This window comes from Balaenoptera musculus, chromosome 1 (assembly GCF_009873245.2).
Source record: "Balaenoptera musculus isolate JJ_BM4_2016_0621 chromosome 1, mBalMus1.pri.v3, whole genome shotgun sequence".
NCBI classification, from domain to species: domain Eukaryota; kingdom Metazoa; phylum Chordata; class Mammalia; order Artiodactyla; family Balaenopteridae; genus Balaenoptera; species Balaenoptera musculus.
Genome location: NC_045785.1, coordinates 7,850,168 through 7,870,841, shown reverse-complemented (window position 1 = coordinate 7,870,841; position 20,674 = coordinate 7,850,168). Strand labels below are relative to the sequence as shown.

The 20,674-nt window shown below is 46.0% G+C and overlaps 1 protein-coding gene, 1 non-coding gene and 1 pseudogene across 4 annotated transcripts; 1 reads left to right on the top strand and 2 right to left on the bottom strand.

Annotated features, from left to right (window-relative positions):
- Positions 1–1,656: 1,656 nt before the first annotated feature.
- On the bottom strand, positions 1,657–4,325 carry LOC118880341 (annotated as a pseudogene).
- CENPS (centromere protein S) lies at positions 1,742–19,211 on the bottom strand. 3 transcript variants are annotated; one of them, XM_036841853.1, is made up of 6 exons: positions 19,055–19,211; positions 16,055–16,178; positions 15,232–15,265; positions 10,467–10,533; positions 8,608–8,781; positions 1,742–1,875 (listed from the first exon to the last, which is right to left on the bottom strand). In XM_036841853.1, the coding sequence occupies exons 1-5, from the start codon at positions 19,109–19,111 to the stop codon at positions 8,641–8,643; spliced, it is 423 nt and encodes a 140-aa protein (XP_036697748.1). In that variant the 5' UTR covers positions 19,112–19,211; the 3' UTR covers positions 1,742–1,875; positions 8,608–8,640. The 3 variants fall into 3 exon arrangements, 2 of the variants coding, with proteins under 2 accessions (XP_036697748.1, XP_036697736.1); XR_005018613.1 differs by having other exon boundaries at positions 1,748–1,875; positions 8,562–8,781; XM_036841841.1 differs by lacking the exon at positions 1,742–1,875 and having other exon boundaries at positions 8,353–8,781.
- On the top strand, positions 8,124–8,195 carry TRNAE-UUC. The gene has a single exon. It is a non-coding gene; the product is annotated as a tRNA-Glu (tRNA).
- Positions 19,212–20,674: the final 1,463 nt, after the last annotated feature.

The following is a 20,674-nucleotide window of genomic DNA, read 5'->3' as shown; positions in this document are numbered from 1 at the left end:
CTCCAGGCTTGAATCTCTAAGCTTCAAAGTTTAGCATGTGAAAAACCTCACGCTGGAAGTTTTCTTTAGGGTCTGTGATTCAAGAGCCATAAACAATATGTGTAATCAAGGAAGCATTTCAGGGCTACAGGGGAGAACTGAAATTTGATTAGGGTTTGGAACTGAGCACTTGTTTACTCCTGCCTCCATCTCAGGGGACCCAGATGCTGGCCCACATGGGGCTCGACAGTTGCTCTGCATTATATCACACAGAAAGGAATCTCCCCCTCGTTTACCCACCACCCACTCACTTCTGTGGGAAATTACTGAGGAAAGGGGAAATATAACAACTATACACATATCATATGCATCGGTCTCCAAATGAAGTCCGGACCCTGTGACTCTGGAAGTCCTTGTATCAGCAGTGGAGGCAATCAGCAGCACTGCTCACTATGCTTGATCTGAAATAAGCCTCAAGCTCTCCTCCATAAAAAGAATTGTAACAAATTAATATTAACTTACTAGTTAAAATTAGTAGAGGTACTTTTTTTTTTTTAATAGCTACTTTATTTATTTATTTATTTTTGGCTGTGTTGGGTCTTCGGTTCGTGCGAGGGCTTTCTCTAGTTGCGGCAAGTGGGGGCCACTCTTCATCGCGGTGCGGGGACCGCTCTTCATCGCGGTGCGCGGGCCTTTCACTATCGCGGCCCCTCCCGTTGCGGGGCACAGGCTCCAGACGCGCAGGCGCAGTAGTTGTGGCTCACGGGCCCAGCCGCTCCGTGGCATGTGGGATCTTCCCGGACCAGGGCTCGAACCCGTGTCCCCTGCATTGGCAGGCAGATTCTCAACCACTGCGCCACCAGGGAAGCCCCCAGTACAGGTACTTTTTAACAGCAGTTTCGAATGTAACTTTTATAAGCATGTCAACATGATGTTGTCTGCCTAATAGCGTGACATTTGTTTTTAAATTAATTTTAGCTAAAACATGAGGAACAATCATTTTGTTCTTTGAGCACAATGTTAAAAATTGCTTTTGGGACTTCCCTGGTGGTCCAGTGGTTGAGAATCTGCCTTCCAATGTAGGGGACGCTGGTTCGATCCCTGGTCAGGGGAACTAAGATCCCACATGCCACGGGGCAAGTGAGCCTGAGCACGGCAACGAAGAGCCCATGCGCTGCAATAAAAGATCCCATGTGCCGCAACTAAGACCCAACACAGCCAAGAAAATAAATAAATAAATAATAAAAATAAAAATAAAATTATTTTTAAAAATTGCTTTTAATAGGGGAAATATTGTTTAAATTAGACAGTTTATATCAAAATAAACTGTTATTCTGAACACTTAAATATGTAGCTTTTAGCTATTTTAAATCAAAGCAAGGAAGACAAGGACAGAACAACCTGTAAGCACATAATGAAGGTGGAAGGAAAGCCCCATGGCTGCATTGACAATAACGGAAATAGCCACAAAAATCTTTATCAAAAATACTCTCTTTGGGTTCCAAATTACTCAAGACACTCAGTATTGAGTGTTTTTGGAGTTTAAATAAAAACTACTTTTCAAATTACACGAGAAAGAGAAGACAACTGCATAAAGAAGAAAGATCACGGCTGATTAATACATTTTATTCAGATCCATCGTTACACTTCTTTGCATGAGTAATTATGGGTGCGGTTTTATTTGCAGGAGGAGAAGGTCTTCCAGAAGAAATTCTTGCAGGGCGTTTTATCTCAGCGCGTGGACTGTTGGAGGGGCAGGACTTCCTGCCGTTTGGACACCTCCCTGGCTTCCCCTCCTACAAAGGACACTGCCCTGGCCTGGGAGGCCCACTCATACCACCACGCAAGGAAAGTCAACAGGCTGTTCTTCTTTATTTCTGCCACTTCCTGCATATGCTTTTAAAAAGAAGCAGAGGACAAAGGAAAGACAAATCAACCACCTGGTTCAGCCAGCATTAAGATACATAATTCCTTTAAAAAAAAAAAAAAAAGCTCCAGAAAAATAAATCACATTTCTATTTAAAGGATGTTAAGAGAACACCTTAACGAAATTGCTCTAATTAGAGAAAAGAAGTTGAAAATTTTCAATCAAGGAAAATCTGCTTGTTTTGCCCCTAATCTTTGCTGAGTTTCTTAATTAGAAGAGGTCAAGAAATCTATCATTTTCCCTGACAAGTGACTGGCAGCTAAGAAGCCCCCCAAGGTGGACCAGGCTAATTTAGCTTGGTTTCCCCATCTCTGGTCTTCCTCCTGGCTGTCCACAAATTGCTTTTCGAGACAGATCAGCTTGAGACGTTATATTCTGGCTTTTCAAACTCCTTAGAGAGCTTCTAGGAGTAATCTGATGATGAATGACTTGTCTGGAACTCAGCTGATAATTTCAGAGGAAAATCCATTTTTAATGGTCAACTTTATGTACTCTTTCTTGGAACTTTTTCAAAATGGGAAAAAGAGAAAAATAAGTCATGTCATGAAATTACAAAGTCTCACAATGGAAAATGTAATGATGTCAATTAATCTGAGCCAGTGAGAACATGTGCTGTATATATAAATTAAGATTCTAGAAGTATGTGTGAGTAATACCACAGTGGCAGCTCCATGATTGCACTGCAATAGACTGGTGTAATCACTAAATGTTTCAAAGACTAGCAGGTGGAGATTGCTAGCTTGAAGAAGCTCCCCTTAGTTTCAGAGCTTTCTAACAAACATCCTAACAACTGAAGGTAAACAAGAATCCATGGTCTATGTGGACATCACGGCGCAGGGCAGCTGCAGGGCACACTGCAGAGTCCAGCCCTGCAGCCTGTCCTGCACACACACTCAGCCGTGGAGATGCTGGGGAATCCGTAGGGGTGGTCAGATGTGCCAAGGAAAGACAGCCCACAAGCGGGTTAGCGTGCGGCCGAGTCAGACTACTCACCACACTGTCATGGCCGGCGAGGCCGCGCTCCAGGGGGAGGGCAGCGGCGGCGGCAGGAGGCAGAGCGGCGGCAGCATCCTGCAGGCTGACCGGCACTTCTCTCCAGCCCTGCGGCTGCTCGTCCTGCTTGGCAGTCCCGAAATCAGTGTTTTGTGGACTTGGGTCTCTTCTTTGGAGACCAGGGGGTTATTTTAAGCTCAACCTGCAGCTGTTTTTTTGTATATATGCCTGTCTAAAGCCTGTACCTCCTCTTCCTTCACACTCAAGCAGTGACGCATAAGCCTGAGCAATCAGTGCCCACAAAAGTGCTTTCGGATTGGATTTAACCCCTTCATTAAAGCCTCAGATCTCTTCCTGTGTTGAGAGTGGATTTGCTCCTACTTTAGAATGCAAAGTGCACTTGCCTCTGAAGAAGTTCTACCTCCTCGTAATTATGCCCAAGCAAGCAGGAAGCCACGAGAACAAAACCAAGTGATTTAACAGAATACAAAATTAGCCTTGGATAAGGAGCTTAAAATCTGCAATTTTGCCCACGTAAAAGTATGACTGAATCTGCCTGGGCAGAAGAAGCAAGGAGACGGTGAGGGCTCAGGGAGCCGCTCAGCACCCACTGGTCTCCAAACCGCAGGCAAGGGCGACCCGAGTGATGGTTCCCCAGCACCACCTCCCCGCCCAGCAGGCCAGACACTGTCCTCTGGCCCAGGCCTTCCCAAACTGTGACGTGGACCCAAATCACCTTATTAAGATTAAAATGCAGATTCTGATGTCGTGGGTACAAGGAGGAGCCGAGATCCCACAATTCTAATGAGCTGACACTACAGTAACCAGTGTTTTTCATCCGCTACTGGCCACTCACTAGTGGCTCATAAACTAGCACTTTTTTTGAATGAAATAAAAATTAGAGGGCATCATGTTGAGTAAGGATAAATACCGCTGTGTGTGTGTGTGTGTGTGTGTGTGTGTGAAGTATAAAACGTACTTCTTACTGCATGCCCTGCACTTGACCAGCTCCTGGGGCTTCCTCTCCTCCCGATGACAGCCCCACTGCTGAGAACTCCAGAACGTGAAGCCCTCTGTGCCGTGCCACCTCCTGGCTCCTCCTGATGGGTCCCAGGTTCAGAATCACACAAACAAATGTGCAGACCCTCTTCACCTAACTGAGACAGCTAGGAAAATCCGAAACATCCACCACTGACCTACTAAGGTGACCAATGTCAAAGGCAAGGTTCTAAATGGAAGAAAGCAACCAAAGAACTGACAGCGCTTTCCAGAAGTGAACATTGAAGCTTTCGGTTTTCCAAGATCCTGGTTCACACCCCTTCACAAGGGAAATCTCAACCTTAAATTTCATTGCATCACAGGCTTGTTGTTTAAGATTCTAGGTAAAATCGGCACGGCCTGATGACCCATGGATCATACGCTGCATATCGCTTAGTCCTTTTTTTGGTACCACAATAAATTTTTTGCCTAACTCCCACAAATGGTGTTAAAAATGTTTAGATATTCTTGCAGATGAGAAGGTCATGGCAGCTCAGCCAGCTTCTTATAGCCTTAGTATATTTCCCAGATTTTATTCAATGGCCTCATTAAACACTGAGCGCCTGGCATGTGCCACCTACAAGTACAAGGGAGCCACATCCTCCACCCCGACAGAGTTGTTACAGCCCCGCTAAGGGGCAGGATACACACTCTGCAACTGAGAGAAAAGTAAATTTTCGGTGCAAAGAGGGTTATGTGCTGCGGGTTGGAGAAGGCTTCATGTGATCTCATTACTGGCCGTTTTCAAGGAGATGGAGACATATCGTAGTACTTCAAGGTGACGGCTCTAGACTAAAATCCTGGTTTTGCCGTTGAATTAACTTTTCTAGGGCTTCGGGTTCCTCATCTATAAAATGGGGATAAAAACCGTACCTACTGCCTACCTCACAGAACTCTGTGAGGACCAAATAAGATCACGATAAGCACCTAACACAAGCAGAAAGCACAGAAGGCCCTCACGATAGGAACTGTTACTAAGAAGACACCCTAAATCCTTAGTCCTTCCCGCCCCCCAGTATAAAGAAGAGCTCCCTGCCACAAAACGCTGGAAATCCCTGGTCAGAGCCATGAAGCTCAAGCAAAGGCTCCTCCTCACCACCCAGCACATCTCAGACTCGGGGACAAGTCCTCGGGGGCGCCTGCCTGCCGTGTGTGCACAGCACTGCGCAAGGCACCCACCACCATCCGCCACCCCAAAGCCTGCCTACTGGGAGCCGACGGTCTAATGTTTTATGCAAGGACGTGTGCTTCTGAAAAGAAGTACCACGGGAACTGTGACTAAAGGAACACAGTACCGTGTGATTTCGAAAAAGGGAGATTGTTTATTCTAAAAGGCAGAAGTAGGGCCTAGATAGAAGGTGGAAGACTCTTCTTCATATACAGAAGAAACCTGCAACCATCAGCGTCCAATAACAGAAAGGGCGCTCTGTCCCTGAGGAATTCAGCAGAGCCCGGGGAACCACAGTCAGCAGTGCTGCAGAAGGGGTTCCTACTTGCTGGGGAGATTGGACTAAACGACCTCTAAGGGTTCTTTACAGATTCTGCAATTCAGTAAAGGTAGTAATCGGGCCCTGATTACGCTTTCCCAGACACCTAGGTTTCAAGGTATCAGCTGTGTATGAGCCAGTGTAGACCTACCCCAGCACATTCCAGCTGCTGCTGTGTGTAGAAGGGGATGCTGTGAAACTTCCCTGGATCGTTAACTGAGTAATAAAAAATTAACACAGGATCTTTTATTTCAATTTTTTTTGAGGAATTGGTGTAACAAGGAAGACAACAAACATAAATGTAAATTGCCCCAACTACGCTACCAGGCCACATTTATGTCAAAGACATCTGCTGCTTTACACGGTCAATCATCTGGCTACATGGTTAATAAATCTAGTTAAAGTTCAGATGAGCTTCCAGGACTCTGAGGAAGCAAGCCTGTGAGCAAGAGCCCTCTACCACTCCCTGCTGCCACTGTCAGCAAAGGTGGAACTGGAAAGGATGACTGACATCACATGGACATTCCGGAGTCAACTAAACCCTGATCGGAACATGCAGTGAGCAAGAGGCAGCTCCTGAGAACTCAGGGAGTAGACTCAGCCATTCCATACAAAGTCTAGCCACCCCTGTGTTATAATCCCCGAAAAACGTGTTGTACTACCACTTGTCTAAAATATGAACAGGTCATACATAAATGTGCCAAATAAACCAAAAGATTACGTGAACATCAAGTCAACTTTCTCATCTGGCTAGAAAACTTCATGTCAAAATACCCACGCCAGCCAGGAGGGGCCCTCTACAACCCTCTAATCAGGGACAGGACACCCAGGGCACACACGGGTTCATCATTTCGAGTCATGTGTATTCTGATTTTCTGGAGCTACAGAAATCTATAGAAACAAGATGCGTTATAATGGTTCTACCAATTTCCTTTTATTGTCGAATATAACATTGCTGCGAGAGGTATTAACTCTATTTCACTGATAAGAACACAAAGTTTCAGAAAGTCGTACAGCTATTAGAGTTATGAAATCAGGATGCAAGTCTAGATTTGTCAGCCTTTGGAAAGTCCACAGTATCTAGTCTCAAAACTCTCCGTGATGAGGCGTTTAAAGACAGCTTACCTGAAAATGAAACTAACTGCTAACATACAGATCTTTGGCTGGAATGTACTGTAAGGACGGAAGCCTGCATGATTCACATTTCTTTCACTGATGTGACACAAAGGTGTTACAATTATTATCTGAGACCAAATGATTAGATATTTGCAGAACCTGAAACTGTGAAGTTTGAATTCAATGCTTTACTATGACCACAGCTCAGCATCTCCTTTTGAGAGTTAGACTCTGGGGTATCTTTTGCTGATCATATCTGGGCATGGATGGTATAAATTCTATCCAGCTGCACGCCCTTTTCTCTCTCACCCAGTCAAGAGTCATCACTCCAAATGTGAGTACCATCTCCATTGGTCAGTAGATCCAGGGTGGTTGGTTAACATCTTCAAGCTCCAGCTTGCTCATCAGTAAAATGGGAATAAACAAAAAAACCCTGAAAAAGTTGTGAAGAAGAAGTATAAAGAGCACCCAGAGCAGCACCTGGCATACAGAACGGGCTCTGTAAATGCCAGTCCCTTTTCTTTACTCCTGTTGCCCCAATAGGGAAAAGGCACGCCCTGGACCCCTAATAAACCCCAAGGAGAAGACAGCAGACCTGGGACTCCTGGAAGCATCATCTCTCACAAACTAAAACAGAGGACACACAACTGAAGTGTTTTGGAGGAGTAGTCGCGTTTTCCTCTCAAGCAAAACTTCTGCCCAGTATAATTACAAAATAGCCAGAGAAAAGTCACATAAACTGTGTTTCTGGAGAAAATCACCTTTAAAATGTAAAAAGGACCATTTCCAAACACCCACCCTTTTACCTTGTGATCACAAGTGACGTGGGTTTAAAAAACAATACTGGAGGGCTTCCCTGGTGGCGCAGTGGTTGAGAATCTGCCTGCTAATGCAGGGGACATGGGTTCGAGCCCTGGTCTGGGAAGATCCCACATGCCGCGGAGCAACTAGGCCCATGAGCCACAACTGCTGAGCCTGCGCGTCTGGAGCCTGTGCTCCGCAACAGGAGAGGCCACGATAATGAGAGGCCCGCGCACCGCGATGAATGAAGAGTGGCCCCCGCTTGCCGCAGCTAGAGGAAGGCCTCGAACAGAAACGAAGACCCAACACAGCCCAATAAATAAATAATAATTAAAAAAAAAAAAAAAACAATACTGGAAAAAAAACAAACAAACAATACTGAGGGGCTTCCCTGGTGGCACAGTGGTTAAGAATCCGCCTGCCAATGCAGGCGACACAGGTTCGATCCCTGGTCCGGCAAGATCCCACATGCCACGGAGCAACTAAGCCCATATGCCACAACTACTAAGCCTGCACTCTAGAGCCCCCAAGCCACAACTGCCAAGCCCACGTGCCGCAACTACTGAAGCCCGCAAGCCACAACTACTGAGCCAGCACACCTAGAGCCCGTGCTCTGCAACAAGAGAAGCCCGCGCACCACAATGAAGAGTAGCCCCTGCTCGCCACAACTAGAGAAAGCCTGCGCACAGCAACGAAGACCCAATGCAGCCGAAAATTAATTAATTAATTAATTAATTTTTTAAAAAATCAATATTGGTAATCAAAAGAACTAAATAGGGAGTTCCCTGGTGGTCCAGTGGTTAGGACTTGGCGCTTTCACTGCCATGGCCCAGGTTCAATCCCTGGGCAGGGAACTGAGATCCTGCATGCCTTGCAGGGCAACCAAAAAAAAAAAAAAGGACTAAATAAATATAGCTTTATTCATCTTTCAGGGACTGTCAGCCTGAAAAATTATATAAAAGAATGAAAAAATAACTATGATTTTTGCTTGAAAAAGTCAATAATATGTAATTGCTAACACAATTTTATTAATTGCAATAGATACAATTTCCAATATATACCATTCAAACACACACTTTTTTCATGTGCTTCAGTAAGACATGGGAGTATTTTGCTTAAGAGTTTCTAGTTCTCTTTTAAACCACCTTTTGCAGTCAGTGACTTGGAGAATACAGTACAAAAAGCCCCCAAGCCTTTTTTTTTTTGTAATCTCCACTTACCCTTTCAAAACCCTTTGTTGGCAATACGTGTTTTTAGTGGCTCTACCTGAAGGCTGCTTTTTCCAAACGGCGACAGACTTTAATTCTCACTTTCCACTACACCAGCCTCTGCTGGCTCCACTGAATTTTTGTTTTCATCCTCTAACTTCTTTTTCTTCTTTGCTTTTCGTTCCAGGTTAAACTGAGCGATGTCTTCATTTTTCTCTGTGATGTATTTTAGCTATAAAAAAATTTTTTTAACTACATTTTTATCTGGTTGCAAAGCCATTTATAAACCTAAGGGGAGAAAAAAATCTACACCGTTTCCCAACCACTCCCACCCTGGGTTACATTCCTTAGAGTTAAACACAGCTTCAAATTTTTTCTGGAAGAAGGAATCACCCTCAAAAGTCAACTCACTGCTACATATCCTACCAAACAGGTAGGAGTTCCCTGAAAAATCAAAAGAATTAAAACTTGTAGCTTACAGAAGGCATGCCAATCACAAATATACTCTACAAAGCACAAATATAGTCAACATGCCCCTAAATTTATGCAACTAAAATTACTGAGCAACTACTGTGTACCAGATACTAGAGATACAAGGGAAATAAAACAAGGTCCCTGCCCTCAGGGAAGACTTATTCTAATGCACAAATTTAGCTCCAACTCTTCAGTAATAAGTTTCTGTCAGATGGAAAAAAAATTAAGAATCCAAAATAAAAACAACATTCTGAAGTAGACAAATATGCACTAAGCAGGAAACTTCCCAATTAATAGTCTAAGATGACTTGCACTGACGATTCCTTGGCAAAAGATAGAAATTGCTCACTGAAGCTGACCAAGTAAGAGTTATGACAGGATTTATGAGAAGAGAGAAATGTCTTTTCCACTGATACACGGCACCACGAGGCACCTGAGCTATTTTACTTAGGAATCATATCATCCTTAACCTTGACTTAAACTTTGGAGAAATAATATTAGAAGAGCAGAGAGAGAGAACAGTCCAGTGGAAACAGCACTAGATTCAGGGCTCAAAGGTTAAGGTTCAGCAGTCAACCAGAAAACTTCCTATTTAACTTTGGGAAGTTACTTAACTCCAGTAGCCTAGCCTGTAAAATGGGGCTATCTAGTCATGTTATTGAAAACCGTCAGAGGGTAGTTGTGAGCTTTAAATAATATATGTAAAATATCATCAATAAAAGTCCTGTGTAAACTGCCAAGTGCTACACAAGTTCATTCATTCAGCAACTACTCGTGAGCACCTACTGTGGGCCAGGCCCTATTGTAGGCACGGCAGATGGAGCAGAGAAGAAGGGGACAAAAATCCCTGCCCTCGTGGAGCTCACATCCTGGGGAGGAACGTAAAGTATTTTAACTGCTAGGATCAGACTAAGTCAGGAAACCTCACAGGTGTCCTGGATCTGCCATTGGCCACAGCTACTAGCCTGGGACGATCACAGCATCACCTGTAAAATGAGGGCTTGGTCAAGATGATGTCTAGACTTCTTTGAAAAGACAGACAATGTGCTCAATTTCCTGCACATCCCAGATGTACAGATACTCTTTCCATACCTGGCCCAACAGAACTGTGGGCACCATAACAAAACTATCCCCATACACTCTGGCCTGCGACCTGTCTCTGACATCATGCTCCAAATGAAACATGGGACCAAAGTTTTGAGATATTACAAAAAAGGCAAATTATGAATCCAGAGAGCACTGATTAGAAAATTTCAAATTGGCTTAGTAAGATCCATCATAATGAAAGAAAGCCTATAAATTACGGGCAGGTCTGAATGGTTCAAGCATCTCTCGTTTTTAATGCAAGGTGCCCTGGGGAATCACTTCATGGCTGCAAGTGATTAATTGGGAATAATGTATTCTGATGGGAAAGGGGAGTGAGGAAAGAAATTCATCTCTCACCAGTGAATTACTCCTCCTGGCTAAGAGCTTCACATCTTCAGTGTTAATGGTGCTTCTTTTCGCATGTCTGTAGAAAGGGAGGAAACAATTCACCAAAATGTTTGGTATTATTTAAAGTTTTGATGAAACACAGAAGTTCATGGCCAGACTTCACACCAGCAAGGATCTCTAAGTAGCCCATCTTTTCAGATTAAGGTCATTAAGCAACAGTGACACAAAAATGAGTGAAGTGACGAGCCAAGATACCAACTAAATAAAGAGACTGAGAGAAAGCAGAAGCCCGTCTGTCCACTTCCACCTGAGGGCCAGCGTGATTGGAGAATATGAGCAGGGGAAGGAGTGAGGGGCGTTAAACCCTTCCCAAGTGGCCTGCTTGGTCACAATGGACACAGAGGCCACCACACAAAAAGCAAGAAGCAGGTCAGTGAAGCACCTTCAGTGAAAAGAGAATGACACAGAGCTCACGATACAAAGATCGTCTCTGCTTAAGTAGACGTTAAATAGAAGAACAGAGAATTTCCATGAAGCATGGCTTCACTTACACCAAGGTCCTAAAGCTCTTCTCCAAAGGCTACATTACAGGAAAAAGCTTGTGCAGGTGTCTCCTAACACCCCATTTCCCAACTAGGAGACAACGCATCCCCGCGACAATAGCCCAGTTAGAACAAAGAACATCCTCTCAACTGGAATCTGTTTCTTGCTCACAACACGGACTCAAGTTCTCGTCCCAGTCCTCCTATGCCTGCTTTAAAAGGTAATTGGAGATAATAAGCTCTATTCAATAATTTATTACTCTAATTACACCCTTTCTTGCCATTTCTAACTTCCTCCAAAAATAACTAGGAACTTTGTAAGTAGGAATAAGGAGGAATCTTTGTATCCTTAATAACTATCAAAGTGGCCAGCACATAGTAAGTCCTCACTGTTGAGTTAAAGATAAAATCACAGAAATTATACTCCATAATTTGGCCAAGTTAGTCTTTCACATCCTGCTAAGTGTAAAAGTATCATGTGCCATCTCATCATGATTGACAATATCTGCCTGTCCTGATATAATACCCATGTCAGAAGATAACTTCTAACTAGCCACCTGCAAGGACCAGAACAGAGGAAAGGGGGGAAAAAAGTCAGACAGAAGGTGACAGAGGACTTCCCTGGTGGCACAGTGGTTAAGAATCCACCTGCCAAAGCAGGGGACATGGGTTCGAGCCCTGGTCCGGGAAGATCCCACATGCCGCAGAGCAACTAAGCCCACGCGCCACAACTGCTGAGCCTGTGCTCTAGAGCCCGCGCGCCTACAGCCCGTGCTCCGCAACAAGAGAAGCCACCACAATGAGAAGCCGGCTCGCCGCAACTAGAAAAAGGCTGCGCGCAGCAACGAAGACCCAACGCAGCCAAAAATAAATAAATAAAATAAACAAATTAAAAAAAAAAAAGGCGATAAGATAGCAGCCACAAAGTATGAAGCCAGTCCACAAGTTCCCTGTGTGCAGGACATCGGGTGCCATGGACACACCGTGGCCTTCATCTCTATCACACGATCACGCTGCTCTGGCGGCATTACCGCCTTGGTAAAGTGCCATACGAGGAGTAGGTAAGAGGAAGCAGCACACTGAACTATTCACAGAGTAGGATCAGCTTATCTGTTCACGAGAAGCATTTAGGAAACAGCAGAGTCAATTGTCTCCACCACTCAGCTTGTCATCTGGTTTCTCTGCACCATATTCTTTATTCTTTTTTTAAAATATATTTTCATTTATTTACTTGGCTGCGCCGGGTCTTAGTTGCGGCACACGGGATCTTCATTGCGGCACGCCAACTCATAGTTGCAGCGTGCCAACTCTTAGTTGTGGCATGTGGAATCCAGTTCCCCGACCAGGGATCAAACCTGGGGCCCCTGCATTGGGAGCATGGAGACCTGGCCACTGGACCACCAGAGAAGTCCCCTCTGCACCATGTTTTAATGTTACCACCTTCCCAGATGGAGGAGCAGGTATATCCTATGCCAGCCACTGCACATCAGAGATTCTCCTAAATCAAACCTCTGGCTCCAGAAAATTACTCTAGGGAACGTAACAAAGGGATTTTTCATATAACACTTTTAGCAACACAGGTTTCAAAGACTATTCCCAAAATGCCCCTAGAATTTATTTACTGTAGAATATCTATCTTCTTCAAAATGTTTCATCTTTAACATGTTAACAATATTAGGTGACTAGAGTTTTCAAAGCTAAATAAGGGAAATTCACAACTTAAATTGGGAGATGATCTTCCAAAGTTTACAGGTGAATTGAGTTTAAAGTATTTACAATTTAAATGCATTTTATTTCATAGAAACAACGTTACAAACACTGGTTAGGTTCCCAGCCTCCAAAGACTATTTAATATATAGCCAACCTGAAACAGTATGTATTTCAGACTTCTCAAACTGGGGTAATCATATTGTAGTTCTCAGGGCAGCGACTATGTGACAGGGAAAACCCAAAACCACAGGATAAAGTTGACCTTCTGGGAACATCAATTTTATTCAGTGATAAACTTTAAAACGGGACTTTTTATATGAGAGCAAACTGGACTATTTTGAAAACGAATGTAAAATTAAGACAACGGATGAGTCTTCAAAGAAAATCTGTGCCTGTGTTCGCTCAAGGTCCTTGGGAGGACGTCTGAGGAGCCCTGGTGCACCCACGTGAGCACCGCAGAAGAGGAGGCACCTCCTAGTAAAGCCTCACTCGGAGAACATAGGCTGATAGCCTTTACACAGACTCCTTTACTCAAAAGATGACGTCCTTCCTTGTGGAGCTGACAGTCTAAGTGATACCCACACACCACTCTGCCCCAGTGCCCAGCAAAAGGAAATGGACTTAACGTAACTATAAAAAACACAGGGACTCCCCTGGTGGCGCAGTGGTGAAGACTCCGCGCTCCCAATGCTGGGGGCCCGGGTTTGATCCCTGGTCAGGGAACTAGATCCCACATGCGTGCCGCAACTAAGAGTTCGCATGCCACAACTAAGGAGCACACGTGCCACCACTAAGGAGCCGGTGAGCTGCAACTAAGGAGCCCATGAGGCACAACTTAGGAGCATGCCTGCCGCAACTAAGACCCGGCACAACCAAATAAATTAAATAAATTAAAAAAAAAAAAAGACAATCATGGGAATGTAATGTACAGCATGATGACTATTAAAAAAAAAAAACTTTAAAAAACACAGAGTACCTGAAAGCTTAATGTGTTACAATGCTAAATAGTTCTAATTTCATTTCTTTTTAAATTTTTAAAAATCTCTGTAGGTTTTTTTTTTTGGCTGTGTTGGGTCTTAGTTGTGGCACGCTGGATCTTCATTGCTGTGTGTGGGATCTTTTAGTTGCGGCATGTGGGATCTAGTTCCCTGACCAGGGATCGAACCTAGGCCCCCTGCATTGCGAGTGGGGAGTCTTAATCACTGGACCACCACGGAAGTCCCCTAATTTCATTTTTACTCCTAGTATTTAGAAGTATTTGAAGTTTTTCATTGTCTTTTCCCACAACTAACAGAAATGGCGAGGAAACTCACACCTGAGGGCTTGCTACAGGCATCTAGCAGGTAGAGGCCAGGGGTGCCACTAAACACCCTAAAATGCACAGGACAGCCACCACCAGAACAAGGAATTATCCAGTCCACAATGTCAATAGTGCTGAGGTGATCTGTATTGATAAACTCTATGTTCAAATCAAATAACCATTTGTCTACTTATTTACATTTTTGTGTCTTCCCTTGTAATATAAAGGGCTCACATTTTTTAAAAAAAGAAGAAAAGAAATGGTAAGTAAAGGTAGTAAATGTATTTCGCAGGAGACTCAGAGTAGGGGTGGGCACGAGGCACAGGTAAGGCGCAACCGCCTGAATGAACAATGATAAGCCATATAAGCTATCAGTATCCCATACATTATCCTTATCCCTTCTGGCCAAGGTGAAGATACTAAGCGGTTTTTAGGGACTCATACACAGGAATAGGAAAGATTTAGAGCCTGACCTCTGAGAACCTACTGCTGTAATTCATTCAAAATATTCATCGGAGAAACAAAGAGCTAATAGGAGCAAGGTGAAAAGTATGGGGTGTGGGAGAGGCTGGCACCAAATCAGAAGTGGGAGCAAATTAGAAAGCTTTGGCCCTTTCAGGCCTTCCTCATTCAAACTGCTTCATGAAAGCAATTCGTTGCAATTGTTTTCAATTACCTGCAGTACTAATTGAAGAGAGGAGCATAAATCACCTGTAAAAGCGAACACTTTACCAGCTGAAAGTAAGTCACACACTTTTCAAGGAGCGTGTGTCTCACTCGTAACAAGCTCAGCAAATGCAGGGCTGACGGGCCGCGGGCTGTATTATCCCGGCACCTGTGAGCTCCCCCGCGGAACACGATGCAGCCCAGCCCGGATGCCCAGCCCCACGCCCCAGCACCGCACCACCTGCACAAATGGCCTTAAAAACACACGCCCTGTGCACAGAGCCCTGGAGACATGATTCATACCTTTTTAGCCTGGAACTGAATAACTTTGGTTCCATTAACAAAAAATACTCGGAAAGCTTCAAAAAATGCCAAATCAAGTCTGAAAGGACAGTGATTAAAGCAGATGTTACCTTCTTACAGAATCATGATTGGAGACTGAGCATCCACAAAACACAGGGGAAAAAAAAAGCTAAAGCTCTCCTGAAATTCACCACCAGATGGGGCGTATCAATAGCATGTAAACAAAGATCCCACAATCAAGCTCTCTACCCACCTTGCAAACATTTCAAGGTCTCTGGCAAAATTTTCTGAAAGAGAAAAAGAGATGTGCTTTAGCTACCCTATAGCAATTTTTTTTTTTCAGCAGTGCTGCATGGCATTTGGGATCTTAGTTCCCTGACCAGGAATCGAACCCGTGTCCCCTGCTTTGAAAGCACAGAATCTTAACCACTGGACCACTAAGGAAATCCACCCCCCATCTCAATCTTATTTCAGAGGGAGAAAGGTGAAATCTCAATGTCTACAGTAAGTACAGTGACTAATACAACAAATCCTTTTAAAGGTGAGAGGAGGCCCTTCAGGCAGGTCCATCACTGGATTCATTATGACCTCCTTGTCCTCCCTGGCCCCCTCCACCCTTCATTACAAGCCTTTGGTAATTGTGGCTACACCTTTCCTTCCTAGAAACTATCCCTAACTTTAAATTTTGCTACGAGTTAGGGCTTAGGAGGACATTAATCTCCTCTGAAGTCAAGCAAATACCAAGGCTGCAAGTTCAACTGTCAAATAAACTGTGGGTGATATAAAAAAGTTATAAAGCAATGAAATTTATGTCTAATGTTCCCGGCAGTTTAAAGCACAATAAAATAAAGGTGCTGATGCCCCCGTGTTAGGGTAATAGAAAGAAAAAAAAATAGTTCTTTCCATAAGCTATCTGAATCTTACGGCCGATAAAAGAAACGTTTCATGAACGGTGTCCAATGATAATGTTCTCTGTCTGCTGGTAAGACACGCCACGGCACCCCCCCGCACATTTCTCCCAGGCAAATCAACCTCTGGGCTTTCTATACATCCGTAGGAAGACCGTGGCTGCATACCGCACTGTTGAAAAGTCACCTCCGAAATCGCTGCAATGGTTTGTTTGCTGAACTGCATCTCTTTGTCCGACGCAACTTCCTCACAAAGATGGCCAACAGTGTAGTGAACCGCTGCCTTTAGCCTCTGAAGCAAAATCAAAACACTTCGTGGGTAAGATTGCAAATAAGAGCTTTTCACATCTTAAAAAATTAAGATCAAGCAGAGGGTCTGCTCACCCTAATTCCTTCAGCACTTTCCATAATGGCTGAGTGACTTTTCAACTGGACTAAAAAATTAATGGGGCCCTCTGGAGTGTGACTTGTAGAAACATTACTTTCTAGTTAATGGTTATGATTTAGGTCAAGTAAAGGTAAGGAATTATGATGGCAATTCAGCAGGGAATGAAGGCAGACTGGTACTTGGGAGGCATCTATGTGACTTTACTCAGTTATTCCACATTTATGTGCCAAGTGCCTACTGCGTGAAGGCGTGTGCTAGGTGTCTGGGCAACACAATGAAAAAAGACAGGGATTTCTGCCTCCATGTGGGGGTTAATCAAGCAAATGCAAAAGGACCCCGTCCCCGTGCTTCAAGTCCTTGCCAGCCCCAGTCCTGCATGAGACAGGACGAATGACCAGGACAACGCAGGGAAAGGCTCGTGAGGCTGCATCGGACCCTGCTCTGATCTGCTGGTTTGCTAGCCCACCTCAACAGGACCCTCACTGCTCCTCAGCAACCCTTTCAGGTACTGGAAAACATGCCTCTACCCCATGCGGAGGAGTAAAGAGGCAAAACAAGCTAAGCCAAGGTCTCCGTCTCATGTGAATAAACTTGCTGAGCCCTGTGTGGGCTCCACCTGTGCTGGAAACAGAGCTGAAGTGGACATGGTGACAGCTGAACCCAAGACAGTATCAACTCTACCAGCAAGTGTTCACGGAACTGCAAAAACACAAGTCCAGGACCCCGGAGTAGAGGCCAGGCAGATAAGCAAGGGACCTACGTTCCTTAGTTTCAGATGTCACAAGAGTAGGTAAGTGGAGGGCATTGGTGGGAGGAGACAAAGAGACCATCACCCTGGGAGGGATAAAGACCCTCCAAGGGATCTTTTGTAGGTATGTGTAGAGGTGAGGTTAGGGGCGGGGGAACAGGACACAGATCCTTCCGACTGCTCCATAAGTTTTCTCTGCCGGCCCCTCCCCCCCACCTCCTGGAACGGGCTAAGTGCCTTCTTCGATGCTGAACATGAGAGGCTAAATCTCTAGAGTCTAAACTCCTCGAGGGCAGGACCCTTCAAGTGTTGTTCACGGCTGTCCACCTAGTGGCAAGAACAGCTGGCTGAGTGAATGGCTGGATCCTCACCCCCCCCACCCCGCTCACCACTGCATAGAGAACGAGGTTCAAATTTCTCAGTCCATCTTTGCAGCCTTACTCACTTACTCAGTAAGCGTTGTCTATTGAGAGCCACGCTCTGTACTAGGGGCTGAGAACACAAAACTGAAAAGGACAGTCCCCGCTCTCAAAGAGATTATCTCCCACCACACCTGTGCCATGAATGGACTCCTGGAAACCACCCATGTCATGAAACACAAAGAAGGTGGAGAACTGTTCCAGGGAAGACCGGAGCCAGGACCACTTGATGCAAGGCATGATCCCTGACTGGATCCTGGATGATGGAAAAAAGACCACTAAAGAACATCTTTGGGGGCTTCCCTGGTGGCGCAGTGGTTAAGAATCCACCTGCCAATGCAGGAGACACGGGTTCAAGCCCTAGTCCAGGAAGATCCCACCTGCCCGTGTGCCACAACTACTGAAGCCCGCGCGCCTAGAGCCCGTGGTCCGCAACAAGAGAAGCCACTGCAGTGAGAAGCCCACGCACCGCAACTAGAGAAAGCCCGCGAGCAGCAACGAAGACCCAATGCAGCCAAAAATAAATAAATAAATAAAAAGGAAAAAAAGAACATCTTTGGGACAACTGGGGGAAACTGAATATGGACTGACATTAGATCATAGGATTTTATCAATATCAAACTTCCTGAGCGTGATCAGAGATTATGTCACAGAATGCCCTTGTTCTTGGGAGAAGCATGCTAAAGTATTAAAATTTAAAGATAAAGTGTCAAGTGTATTTAATTCTCAAATAATTCCGAAAAAAGGAGCAAGGGAGCAAATACAGCAAAATGTTAATCGGTGAATCGAGGTGAGGGGCATATGGGTGATGAATACATTATTCTTGCAACTTTTTCTTGAAGGCTTGAACTTCAAATAAAGGAAGGGAGTGGGTAAACAGCGTCTGAACCTTAGGAGCTCATTCCCGTGTCTCTTCGGTTAATCCTCCCTGAGGTTACCAGCCTGGTTTTCACCTCTTTACAACACTGTTCTCACGCCTCTGCCACGCGGTATTTATTCCGGTGCTGAGTAAAGGACTGGATACCCATAACTACCCCGAGACCTGGTTACTATCACCCCGATTTTCCATCTAGGAAAACTGAGTTTGGGCAGAGTCAACACAACCCTCCGGGCGGAGTCGATATTCGAACCCACATCCGATGGGCTCGGGAGCCGGACGGCCTGGGTTTGCACCAGGGTCTGAGGCTTGTCTCCTCGCGGGCAGGACGGAGAGCGCACGGGTTACGGGAGCCAACATTTTAGAGCTTGTGCCGCGTGCCAGGCGCCTCACAACGACCGTGTCCGAGGAGACTGAGGTTGCCCCAAAGCCAGAGGGGCCCCGGCCGCCGGCCTCCGCGGAGCGCCGCAGGAACTTCCACGGACTCTCCCTTCTTGCGCCGCCGCCCGCACGCTCCGATCCGCGATACCATGGAAACCGCCTCCCAGCACCCCCCGCGGCAGCCGAGCCGGCCTAAGCGCGGGCGCCAGGCGGCCGGAGCCGGCCCGAGCAGGCCCGAGCTCGCCCTCCGACCCCGGCACGAAGGCGAGGGCGGGCGGAGGCAGGGACTTTTTCTCCCCTGCACAATCTAGACGCCGTCCTACCCCAGCCCAGCCAAGACCGCATTCTCCTGTACCTGTTGGTAAGAGAATCGCTGCTGCTGCCTCGGCCCCCTTCTCTCCTCCATCATCATCACCGCGAGCGGATCCTGGCAGGCCCGCGATGACAGAGAGAGGCGGCGGCCGGGAAGGCCCAGTCGGATTTTCCCGCCGCGGCGCCGGGCGACGGGCCGCGCGGGGGGCCAAAGCGCGAAGCTGCCGCCTGCCTCGCTCTCGGCCCCTAGCGGTGGCTCTGGGAAGGGCGCCTCGCAGCCTGTCTGCTCCCGCCCCGCCCAAGCCGAGCTCCCCGGGGACCCCAGAGCCAGCTCTTCGCGGAGCACAGTGGGCAGCACCGGCTCCCGGGGAGAGAGAGAGAGAGTGTGTGTGTGTGTGTCTGTGTGTGTGTAGGGACAACGGTACACAACTCTGCACCAGCTCCCGGAAAGAGTGTGTGTGTGTGTGTGTGTGTGTGTGTGTAGGGACAACGGCACACAACTCTGTATTGTAAGTTACATGCGACTGTAACCTTGGTGTGCCTTGCAAAATCCAGTGTGGGTTTTTGTAATTCTGTAGTGTCACAAAGTCAGACCACGGATAAATGCTTGATTTCTATCCCCTTCAGCGAATAAGTTGCTCACCCCATTGCCAAAGGAATATAGCTATGACCCGAATGTTGGCTGATTTTCTTTAGTTAAGAGTTAAATGGGCTTCCCTGGTGGCGCAGTGGTTGAGAGTCTGCCTGCCAATGCAGGGGGCGCGCGTTCGGGCCCTGGTCTGGGAAGATCCCGCGTGCCGCGGAGCGACTGGGCCCGTGTGCCACAGTTGCTGGGCCTGCGCGTCTGGAGCCTGTGCTCCGCAACGGGAGAGGCAGCGGTGGTGGGAGGCCCGCGCACCGCGATGAGGAGTGGCCCCCGCTTGCTACAGCTGGAGAAAGCCCTCGCACAGAAACTGGGACCCAACACAGCCATAAATAAATAAATAAATAATTTTTTTAAAAAAAGAATTAGTTAAGTGAAATAGGGGACTTCCCTGGGGGTCCAGTGGTTAAGACTCCACGCTTCCACTGCAGGGGCGCAGGCTCCATCCCTGGCCGGGGAACTAATAAGATCCTGCATGCTGTGCTGCGCGGCCAAAAAATTTTTTTAAAAAAAGTAAAGTGAAACCCAACGTTGGATCTTCACTGCTTCCAAACTTTCTTCAGTTACTTTCCTCCTTCCCAGCTGCACTCTTTGGAGCTTCACTCACAAGTTGATGACGTGAGTAAGGAACTTCTCTGCCAAGTCGAATAATAGTGTCAAGTACTGGAAGAGTAGTTCCTCAACTTGTGCTATTCATGAGGTAAAGGCTGCAGACACCATACACATTCAAGTTTAATCTGCATTATTAACATATTCCCCCCTCACTTCCTTAAGTAAACAGTCAACAAGGAATTAATTTGTAGATCTGTAGATTTCCTTGGTGTAAATACTCCCACCATGGCCGATTTCAAGCCACCAATATGAGGAAACTGAACTCAGCATTTGTTACCAAACCAGGTTTCTGTGCCCCAGGAGCAGCAGGCCAAACACGGAGACACTGAAGTTTGCAGCAGAGAGTGTGTTGATGACGTAGGTCCTCACGGAAGGAGACAAGAGAACAAATCTCAGGCCCGCATCCCA

Excerpts from the sequence above, each read along its gene's own strand:
- CENPS (XM_036841853.1), bottom strand. The coding sequence starts at position 19,111 with ATGATGATGGAGGAGAGAAGGGGGCCGAGGCAGCAGCAGCGATTCTCT. Across the intron at positions 16,179-19,054 it reads AGCGATTCTCTTACCAACAG|AGGCTAAAGGCAGCGGTTCA; the intron begins GTACAGGAGAAT and ends ATTTTGCTTCAG. Across the intron at positions 10,534-15,231 it reads GACCTTGAAATGTTTGCAAG|ACATGCGAAAAGAAGCACCA; the intron begins GTGGGTAGAGAG and ends CCCTTTCTACAG.